Source organism: Protopterus annectens, chromosome 1.part0 (assembly GCF_019279795.1).
Source record: "Protopterus annectens isolate FY-2018-M chromosome 1.part0, PAN1.0, whole genome shotgun sequence".
NCBI classification, from domain to species: domain Eukaryota; kingdom Metazoa; phylum Chordata; order Ceratodontiformes; family Protopteridae; genus Protopterus; species Protopterus annectens.
Window position 1 is genome coordinate 64,892,209 of NC_056725.1, and position 11,847 is coordinate 64,904,055.

General features: G+C 37.1%; 1 protein-coding gene across 1 annotated transcript in view; it reads left to right on the top strand.

The window, feature by feature from the left end:
* The window catches only part of LOC122811800 (histone H3.3A), a 369,158-nt gene extending 357,545 nt beyond the window's left edge, over positions 1-11,613 (top strand). The window contains exon 4 of the mRNA XM_044083915.1: positions 10,969-11,613. Within this exon, the coding sequence (XP_043939850.1) occupies positions 10,969-11,097 (129 nt within the window). The 3' untranslated portion in view covers positions 11,098-11,613. The remainder of the gene's footprint in view (positions 1-10,968) is intronic.
* Positions 11,614-11,847: the final 234 nt, after the last annotated feature.

Genomic DNA, 11,847 nt, shown 5'->3' on the forward strand with positions numbered 1-11,847 from the left:
AGCTTTTCAAGCTAGACTTCCTTGGACACTATTTGTGCAGCGCCACTTGGGCCACTCCTCACACTTTGTTTCCCATTACAAATTGGACTTGGCCTCCAGGGACAGAGCCAGTTTTGGCTCTACAGTCCTCAAGAGTTTGTTCCATTGAGCCACCCAGGATAGAGGTGCTAGGGACGCGGTCCCATCAAGCAAGAATGAAGGCGAGATTGACAACTTAACATTAAGAAGTTATGTACCTACCATAACGTTCCATGTTAGTTGTCTTCTCGCCTTCATTCTTAAGACCCTCCCTCCTTCCCCCTGGCCTGGACAGACCTTGTTATAAGAAACTGTTATGCTGAAGACCATTCAGACCTGGTCCTTATTCCATCTGTAAGTTTCTTTCTTCCTTTTGGAAGTATTTTATGCTTGGTGCTATTGCCCATTGTCATCAAACGAGATCTGGGTACTTACCGCCTTGCATCATGGGATATGGGGCTGCCTCGAGCTGGTAAAAGTGACTCTCGAGCTTAGCAAGTGCCGAGTCGGAGCCGAGGATCGGCTCCGAACCCATCAAGCAAGAAAGAAGGCGAGAGAAGACAACTAACATGGAACGTTATGGTAGGTACATAACTTCTTATTTTTTTATATATATATATATATTTTTTTTTTTACATATATTTTTTTGTACAGTTATGAATGAATTATTTATTTATTTATATATATATATATATATATATATATATATATATATATATATATATATACATATTTTATATTTTAATTTATTGTATTTATTTATTTAACATGTACATAATTACGATGTATACTTGTTGTTCTCCTTTCCCACAAGTAATTCATAATATAGCTCATAGCACAATTGATTATTATTTATTATTTATTTAAGCATTGCTTGATACACACGACAACAGTTAATTGGTTTTTAATAATTTCAAATTTATAAATTTATAAATTTGTTATAACTTTCATTAGTAAGCAAATCAATTTACAAACAAAATTATATATTATATTATATATCAAGTTATTACTTTTAACACACACAAACATTGTAATATATAGTTTACATTATTGTTCAAATTGAATTATAGGTTTTTTAAAATCAACTATATGACATTGGTTTACATTTATTTCCATTTTTTGTGTACACTTAGTGCTTTATTTTACGTACTTTTATTATAGGAGGGGTCTACTACTTTCGGAAGTTACACACAGGTTTAACATCTTTGTATTGCTGCTTTTAATTTGGTAGTGTTTTATACGTATTTCATTGGTTAATAGGCTCATTAAGTATGATTGTGCATTATATTTAAGAGATTCAGATGTATTATGTGATGTTCTGATGAAGTTCGTACAACGGACGAAACCTAGGTCGACGTTTTCATTTGTTTGTGGTTTTATCCAATAAATTTGTTTGGAGCGTTTATGGGCCTGGAATTTTTTGGATAGCGGCAGCATTTCCTTTTATTACAGCTGTTCCACGTCGGTTGTGGTACCTTTCTTCCTGCGTTTTAGTTTTTGCAGTTTTTGGTTCCCGGTTTACTAGTGTTTTACCATGGAGGAAGAAGGTGGAGCGATCGATGTGGGTATGCTGTTGAAAGACATGAATGAACAGCTTAAACAGCATTCATTGTTAATCCAAAAACTTATGACATCATACAATGCCAGTTTGGAGTCTACAAGCAGTTTGGGGTTGCCCCTGACACAAGCGACCCCTCCGTTGGCACCTACAGCATCCGGTACCAATGGTACATCCAGTGGACAAGTTTTTCATGCTACACGGGTTAACGTGCAACCGGAGCCGGTAAGCAGTGATTCATGGAAGTCCAATCAGTATTCTTTTAACACTAAACATAATTCCATGAATAGTCAGAATGATCGAGAGGAAGGTAACATGCGAGAATGGTTACGAGTCTTTGAAGTCAAGATGTTTAAATTGAAAAGAACCCAAATGGAAAATGGGTATTTGCGTAAAAACATTGAGTTGGGGCTTGTTCCCAAAGGGCTGAGGCTGTGGCGTTACCCCAACGGCAGTGAGCATGAACCGGACATGCTTAAGGAGCTGCATGAATTATTTAACAAACGGGTATAGCACTTATGGAAATAATGATTACATACAATGACAAAAAAATAGATGTACTTTTATCTGAATTGGATCGGCTAAATAGTTCTATTAGCCAAGATCTACTTTTTGACCAATACTATACCAACTATATTAACATTATCAAAGAAGTTGATCACAGTTGTAACATTATTTATGATAAAAAGCAGCATAAAATTAAAAGGGATTTGAAAGTTTATTCGTCTGGTTTGGTGTATCCCAAATCCAAACCTATAAGACACAGTCCTAGTGATGGGAGATCGGAAGAGAGTATTAACCGTATGGATGTTTTGGATGACATCACTTCCCCCTTGCGATCAGAGACCCACGGACGACGGCAGTATGGCAGCCCGAGTGAGGGTGAAGGGCCCAGGAGATCCAAAAGGCTAAAGGGGCAACACCAGTACGAGGAGGAGGAAGAGTACGAGTACGCAGCAACAAGACCGAGAAGGGATTATGATAAAACCAGGAAAGTTAATTTCCAACCAAAAAACGCGTGGGGGGCGCGCAAGTAGCCGATGGCGTCCAACACTTTGAGGTATTGGGTAAGCGTTTTTTTCCCGTTTCTTTTTCTGGTCCTGTGACGACGTTGTTGAGAACAATTACTGGTTCCATCGCGTCAGACACTGATGATGTTGTTGTTTTTTCGGACGCTATACAGTTGACTGGTTCCCACTTTACGAGGACCGAATCCATTTGCTCAATTGATACACTTTATGCATCGAATAGTTTAGTGGGGGGTGAGGACTGTGACAATAACAATTGTTTAGCTGATACAGATGATACGGACAGTGGAAATGGAATATGTGACACTTCGGTGTACGGTATTGGTACACAGCAGCAGATTTTTGGTACTACTTGTTTCAACACGGTAGTGTTCAACAATATGGGTAATGATCGGTCTGAGACAGCTGATCAATTTAGACGTGACTGTACTTGCGATTTGATTTTACATACAGGTGAAGAACAACGGACAAACAATGACACTTTAATTCAAAATATTTCAGATATTGATAATTCTATGACAAAGTCTGTTGATGGTGGTACGTATTTAAGCACCACAGACAATAGCGATCCACTTAATGATTTGACAATTCATGAATATACAGAACAATTGCATACAGTCGAAACAGTTGATGTTAATGTTAATATTGTTGATGTATGTGTTAATCATAGTATTGATATGTCATTTGACGTTGATGTGTGTACACAGGTGAACAGCAATGGGGTAATAGACAGACAAAGGGCATGCATTTTATTTTTCAATCCCAATATTGTTGAGAACAACACGGGTGATTTTAAATTATATAATTACACTAATCAGTCTTTTGATAGAGAAAGTGCAGAATTGTTTTCAAAGGGTTTTAGTTTTGTACCGAAGAAGAAGGGTAACCTAGTTAACAGTATTTTAGATTTGAAATTATTTACCCGTAAGTTAAACTTAAAAATACTCTACCAGAGCAATTCTTGGGGTACTGTTGAGAATGGGAGTAATAGATTGTCCAAACCAAGCACTTACAATCCACCCATGCATGACAAGATAGCATTTTTTGAGAAAGTGACTGAAAATGACATAAGGGATGCCTTTACCCATTACAGTAGGGATTTTAATAGTAGCAATAACCTGACTAAACACGAGGAAGTTATATTACACAGGATTTTGGCCACCGAGAATATAAGAATTATGAAACCCGATAAGGGTAGTGGCATAGTGATAGTGGACAACAATGATTATGTTTCTTACATGAATGCTATGTTGGTAGAAGATACATATAGGGAAATCAGTAGGAATGAGATTAACATAGCACACAAGAGGATTGACACTACACTATTTGATATGTTATTTCAGGGAGAGGTGGACGAACATGAATGGCGTTTTTTACAAAATGATTTTCCCGTGATTAGTGGTATTTTTGGCATTCCCAAAATACATAAAGGCTTGGACAATTTACAGTTTAGACCAATAGTAGATGGTAAACGCAGTAAGACACATTTTATTAGTCAATTTTTAGATCACCATCTAAAACCTGGCATTGCATTTTTTTCACACATTCTTAAGGACTCTTGGGATTTTTGGGGGAAAATTAGAACTATAGAATTTGAAGAAGATGACACCTTTATTACTTTGGACGTTTGTAATTTGTACACTGTTATACCTCATGACAGTGGTTTGGACTGGTTAGAAGAACAACTATATCACACTAATCTTTATGATCAGAATAAAATTAATGTTTTAGTTAAATTAATGGGCATTGTACTTAAAAATAATTTTATATTCTTCGATGGGGCCTATTATAAACAGGTTAGTGGTGTTGCCATGGGGGCAGCTTGTGCCCCGGGTTTTGCGAATTTTGTTTTAACATATTGGGAATTAAATTATGTGTTTAATTCAGAATATTTTAAATACATTAAATTTTACGGTAGGTTTTTAGACGATTTATTTATTATTTGGAAAGGAGAGCAAGCAATTTTAAAACGTTTTTTAGATTACATTAACAATAGTGTATTTTTTTTAAAATTCACACATGTTATTAGCCAGGAAAGTATTAGTTACCTGGATATTAAGCTAACTTATGATAAGGTTAAGAAGAAGCTTGTGTCTAACATTTATAGGAAGTCCACATTCTCAAATTCGTATTTACATTTTGATAGTTGGCACCCTCACCATCAGAAGAAAGTGGTGGTTAAAGGTCAGATGGTGAGGGCAGCAAGAATGGTCAGCAAGGATGTGGACTTTGATCATGAAATTGAATTTATTACTAGTTTATTTTTAAATAGGGGGTATCCACAGGATTTTTGTAGTAACATAGCCAAAGAAGTTAAATATAAAAGAAACAAGGGCATTTACAAGGCTATTTTACATAGTAACGTGATGATTTCTAGTGGAAGCCACCTAAGTCAAGTAGTAGATGTTGGAAAATTTATTTGCAATAACATCCCTTTGTATGTTACTACATTTAATGGTATTTCTTCATGTATTAAAAATATTATTAATAAGAATTGGAAATTTATAAGTACAGATAAATCGCTTGGGGAAATGTTCGTAGGGAGTGTTAAACATGTTTTTAGGAAGGACACTTCGTTTAAGGATTTATTTGAAAGTTTGAATGTTAATACCCACAATAGTTCACAAAAACCCATGGGTAATTTCAAATGCGGTAGGTGTTCGACGTGTAAGCATTTGATAAACACTGATACAGTTGTGACAGTTAACAAGCACAATATCAGAATTAGCCAGCATATAAATTGTTATACAAAAAATGTTGTTTATATCGCTGTTTGTCAACAATGTGAAGGGTTTTATGTTGGCAAAACTAGTAGACATCTAAGGGATAGGGTTAAAGAACATCTACTGGATATTAAAAATAATAAATTAACGAATGCCCTGGCTAGGCACATAAATCAATTTGAAAGCCATTCTTTTAGATTTTTTGGTGTCACACACCAGAAGTTGGATTTACAAGGCAAGCTAACTAAGTATAATTTAGATTTGTCAGAATTGAGGATGCAGATATTACTTAATGCAAATCAACATCCTGGACTGAATGAATATATTAGTATCAAGCCAATTTTATGGCTGAATAACATTAAGGGCCATTAGCACAGTTTTGGAATTTTATTATATTGCTTGTTTTTCATGTACAGCATTATGTGGTTCATTATATGTGTTTTAATTTTAGGATTCAGCTGTTTATATGTTGCCTATTGGCCTATACTAATATATTAGGGATTTTGTTACACTTTTCCATATGTGGTTTACTGTTTGTCTTTTATACACAATATATGTATTTATAATAGGGTCAATACATGTGCGAATTATATATTTATTTTGGATTTCATATACACACTACGGTGTATATATTTATACGTAGTTGCGTGTAAACATATATTTTTTTATATATATATATATATATATATTTTTTTTTTACATATATTTTTTTGTACAGTTATGAATGAATTATTTATTTATATATATATATATATATATATATATATATATATATATATACATATTTTATATTTTAATTTATTGTATTTATTTATTTAACATGTACATAATTACGATGTATACTTGTTGTTCTCCTTTCCCACAAGTAATTCATAATATAGCTCATAGCACAATTGATTATTATTTATTATTTATTTAAGCATTGCTTGATACACACGACAACAGTTAATTGGTTTTTAATAATTTCAAATTTATAAATTTATAAATTTGTTATAACTTTCATTAGTAAGCAAATCAATTTACAAACAAAATTATATATTATATTATATATCAAGTTATTACTTTTAACACACACAAACATTGTAATATATAGTTTACATTATTGTTCAAATTGAATTATAGGTTTTTTAAAATCAACTATATGACATTGGTTTACATTTATTTCCATTTTTTGTGTACACTTAGTGCTTTATTTTACGTACTTTTATTATAGGAGGGGTCTACTACTTTCGGAAGTTACACACAGGTTTAACATCTTTGTATTGCTGCTTTTAATTTGGTAGTGTTTTATACGTATTTCATTGGTTAATAGGCTCATTAAGTATGATTGTGCATTATATTTAAGAGATTCAGATGTATTATGTGATGTTCTGATGAAGTTCGTACAACGGACGAAACCTAGGTCGACGTTTTCATTTGTTTGTGGTTTTATCCAATAAATTTGTTTGGAGCGTTTATGGGCCTGGAATTTTTTGGATAGCGGCAGCATTTCCTTTTATTACAGCTGTTCCACGTCGGTTGTGGTACCTTTCTTCCTGCGTTTTAGTTTTTTCTACTACTAAAAATCCTACCCCTTCTGATAGAGACTCCAGGGCGTTGGATAGATGGGGTATGAAGGTTTACACTTCTGCAACCTTGGCCATTAGGGCTTTAAACTGCCAGTTTCATTTGTTAAAGTATCAACAACATGTTATTGGATTGCTTAAACAGAAAATGATGTTGATTCCTGACTGTGTGGAAAATAAAGAATTACAGGATTTAATGCATTCTGCTGAACAGGTTGGAAAACATACCTTGCAATGTGGATCTGATTCTTTAGAGGCCTCTTGCAGGGCTGCTGTTACTGGCTCTGTGCTCAGAAGGCATGCTTGGCTTAAGAAGCAATCTTTACCTGATCATGTTAAAGCTAAATTGTTGAATGCTCCCTTAAATCAGGACCGCCTGTTTGGCAACAAGGCTGAGGAAGTTCATTCACTCCAGTGCAACTATTTTGAGTATGTACCTTTAACTCCTAGTGGATGTGGCCTGAGCCTTTAAAAATTAAATTATCACCTTACAATTCTAACAAATGCTCATTGACAGTGGTCAAATATCAATACATTTGTGTTTGCCATCATGTATGCTTCAAGATAAAATATTTTTAAACCTTGTATGTAGCATGGTTTTGGAATTATTAATGCAAATATGCATAAGTAATATTTGACGCCTAGAGGAGCAGTAGGAGTTAACTGCAGATGCACCTGGAGGCGTCACTCGGATGTAATGATGGAAGGTAAAGCTAAATCTATGCAAACTGTTAAAGGTTTCTTACAAGTTCAGCCTGCAAGATTTAGTAGGCACTAGCCCACTAAGAATTGGTCCTTTCCAGCCTCTTCAATGTCTTCTCAAGCCAAACCCAGATATAGCAGAAACCCCAGGTTTCAGTCCCAGGGGACACACAAGACTAAGCAGTGGGGGTTTCCGCACCCAAATCAAAGAGTAGTAAGACTCCTCCCATGGAAGACAGTCGCAATGACTTGCTTCTAAAACTTCCAAGCACTTCCCAACTGAATGCTCTTTTAGGCGGAAAGATTGGCCTGCAGGCCAAAAACTGGGAACTCATTACCCAGGACAAATGGGTTTTAAATATAGTGTCCCAGGGATACATATTTCACTTTAACACCTTACCAACACCAAGCGGGTGGCCAGATCTACCCCCAAATCAGTGGGCAGAGGCCCAAAATCAAGTACTTTCTCTCTTAAGCATGGGGGCTATTCAGTTGGTACCAGAAGAGGAAAAGAGACAAGGGTTCTATTCAAGACTTTTTTGCATCCTGTCCTGGACCTTTCTACTCTAAATACCTTTCTGGTGATTCCAAAATTCAAGATGCTGACTCTTCACCAGCTGCTTCCTGTGCTAGGCAAAGATGCATGGTTGGCAACACTAGACTTAAAAGAAGCATACCTGCGCATCCATATCAGGGAGTCTTGCAGAAAATGCCTACGCTTCAAAGCAGGCTACATGCACTATCAGTTCTCTGCACTGCCCTTTGGCTTATCTACTGCGCCCAGGGTATTCACGAAGTGCCTGGCTCCAGTCATTGCATTCTGCAGGCAAAGAAATATTCAAATATACCCATATCTGGACGATTGTCTAATTCAGGCAGAAAGCCAGGACATACTTTTGAATCATCTGGCCTTTGTTCGAAGGGTACTGACTTGTCTGGGGTACACCATAAAAGAAAAGAAATCACAACTGGTACCCTGTCAACAAATTATATTCCTGGGAGCAAGCTTGAATACAACTTCCCGGATGGCTTTCGTCACACCATAGAAATGGATTCATTTGACAACCTACTTCAGACAAGTGGCCACAAAAACCCAGTTATCTGCAAGGCAAATACTGCAAGCCTTGGGTTTCATGGCCTCCTGCATTCTTCTAATTCCATATGCAAGGCTGCATATGAGGAAACTGCAATGGTATCTCAAAAGCCTATGGTGTCAACATTCACAGGATCTAGAGGCAATGATTCCTATCATACCTTGCCTACGTCTAGAGTTCCTTTGGTGGGCAGAGGCCTGCCACCAAAACAGGGGACTACCATTCAGACTACCCACTGCCATCCAAACCTTAACAACAGACGCATCAGACTATGCATGGGGGGCCCACCTGGCAGGGAAGTGCATTCAGGGCAAATAGAACCCAAGTCAAATGCACCTGCATATCAATCAAAAAGAAATGTTCTGACAGCCTTCAAGGACCACATTCATCCAGGACAATTAATGAAAAAGACGGACAACACCACTGTTATGTGGTACATAAACAAGCAGGGGGTACACATTCTTACCCCCTCTGAGACTGGCCATGGCATTGTGCATTTACAAGCTCTATTCCTGCCAGGAAAACTAAATGCACTGGCAGACGAACTAAGTAGAAACCTCATGGACCCACACGAGTGGAAACTGGAACCAAGGATTTTCAACATGTTGACAAGCAAATGGGGGAACCCAAATATAGACCGTTTGCCTCCCCCCAAAAACTATCAGTTGGACAAATTCTGCTCAAGGGCTCCCCACAAACAAGCTTGCAAAGTGGATGCTCTGTCCTTCAGCTGGAATCTACCCAAAAGTGATGACTGCAACAGGGAAACATGAAGAACATAGTACAGTTGTGTACACTTACCATAAATGTAGATGTTCGAGTGTATTCACTGTTGTAGTCCTGGTTACCCTCCCTACAGCCCCCTTCTTCTTCCTTTTTGGATATACCTCTACTTTCCTTTACTATCTTCAAAAGCTTTTTGGTGTATTTGTTTTTTTGTTGGAGGTATAACCTTGTATATTTATAGATTTAATTGCTTCCCATTAAGGGGGCACCTGACATGTGGGGCAAGAAAAACTGATGTAATGGCGTCGGCTGCATGTTTTATACCCCTGACGACCTGACGCCATGGAAGAAGGAACAGCAACCGACGCAGGACCCAAGACTTTGTTAATCAGGCCGACTGAGGGCTACTGCTAGCAGATAATCCAAAAGTGATGACTGCAACAGTGAATACACTCGAACATCTACATTTATGGTAAGTGTACACGACTGTACTTTATGTGTACTGGCAGAAGACAAACACAGATAAGCATTAAAAAAATTCATAGGCTCATAGAAGTCCTAGAGACCTTACAAGCCTAGCCATATTTATCCCAGTTGCCCCAGTTGTCCGTGGTTAGGTGAGTGAAGTTCGCTAAGCTAAGTGTCTATGGTAGTTAATACTGACTTCCTCTCTCTAGGAGAGACATGGGCGCAACCCACTAGTGAATTTGTGGTCACCCATCCATTGAGCTAGGTTGTGTTTGAAGACGGTCAGGGAGGGGCTCTGTTTCACGTGAACTGGAAGCTTGTTCCAGAGAAATTGCAGTCTTTGGGAGATGTATCTGTCTTTCCAGCATGACCTGTTCATGTTAAAAGCTAGGTTAAGATCCCTAAAACGAGTAACCCTTGTGCAGTTTGATTTACGAATGTGCAATATTTCCATCAGGCCTGAGCAGAAGCTAAAAAAAAATTCTAGCAGTTATCCAGTTTAGAGTATTTAGTATTTAATTTAGTTTTATAATGAGTATTTAAGTTTTATAAGTCTTTCTGTTGCATTTTGAGAAAATTAACAGGTGTGGCTAATGCTGGGGTGCCTTCTGTGCTGAGTCTGCATGTCCTCCCTGTGGTCGCGTGGGTTTCCTCTGGGTGCTCCGGTTTCCGCCCACATCCCAAAGACATGCTGTAGGTGGATTGGACACTCTAAATTGGCCCTAGGTGTGAGTGTGTGCATGTGTGTGCCTTCTGTGGAAGGTTGGGCGCCGGGCTGGCAACTCGTCACTGTAAAGCTCCACTGCCAATCATGAGCGGACAGGTGATCCGCTGTGGCGACCCCTAACTGGGAAAAAGCCTAAAGAAGAAGAAGAACAGGTGTGGCTAATGTGTCAAATAATCCATGTAGATTGTTTTGAAGGCCTACACGGTCACTTAAGTGCAGTTTAACATGACACAGTTTAAACAGGAAGTCAGCATGCAGCCTTTTTCTTTGAATCAGGCATTACTTGAGATGGTAGTTCTGTGAAAAACTGTAGATTGTACTGAATAAACAACATAGTTTTTCTTCTTCTGTATGTTTAGGAGGCCAGTGAAGCTTATCTGGTGGGGCTGTTTGAAGACACCAACTTGTGTGCAATCCATGCCAAGAGAGTCACGATCATGCCCAAAGACATCCAGCTCGCCCGTCGAATCCGTGGAGAACGTGCTTAAAATGAGTTATAACCAGTAACATTTGAGAGAAGTCTGCTAGAGCATAGTAGTTTCTACTTCTGTTTGTAGTGGCTAGAGTATAGTGTATAATCCAGAGTAATAGTTTTAAGAAAACAATTAATTAGATCTGTACTTGTATATGAAATAATATTGGTGTTAAAAAACAGATAACTTTTGATGTTTTTTTGTACAATTTCTTTAAGTTTTTCATAACTACAGAACTCAAGGAAAGGGGAAATGTTTTTACAATACACTTGTTTTTGTAGCAAAATCTTCAATACTTCAAGGCTGCATAGAGCACTGCTCTGAAATTTTCAGGCTGTATAAGATATATTAATATAAATCACTATGCATTATTTTCCCATTTTTTATTTTATATATTTTTCTTTTTTCTTAGAACCAGTGTGATATTATATATATATTGTTTTTTATTTTTATTTCTTTGTATTGAACGTTTGATCTCTGTAATTTTCAAGTTTCTGATTATGAAGTGGTAATAAACTGATGTTCAACTGATTTAATATTCTGATATATATCATGAATGGAAGGATTCTAGTACTAAGGGAAAGGCATGGAGTAGTGGCAGATGCAGGCAACCTGTGTGATGGAGTAATGGGCTGATGAGCAGTTTATTACTAGTTATCATAGCTCTGTGCTTTGCTCAGTATATCAGGGACAAAGCCAAAAGTAATGGAAGACAAAAGGCCCAAAATCAGGCATAATTTCCAAATATTACTTTAATTTACTTAA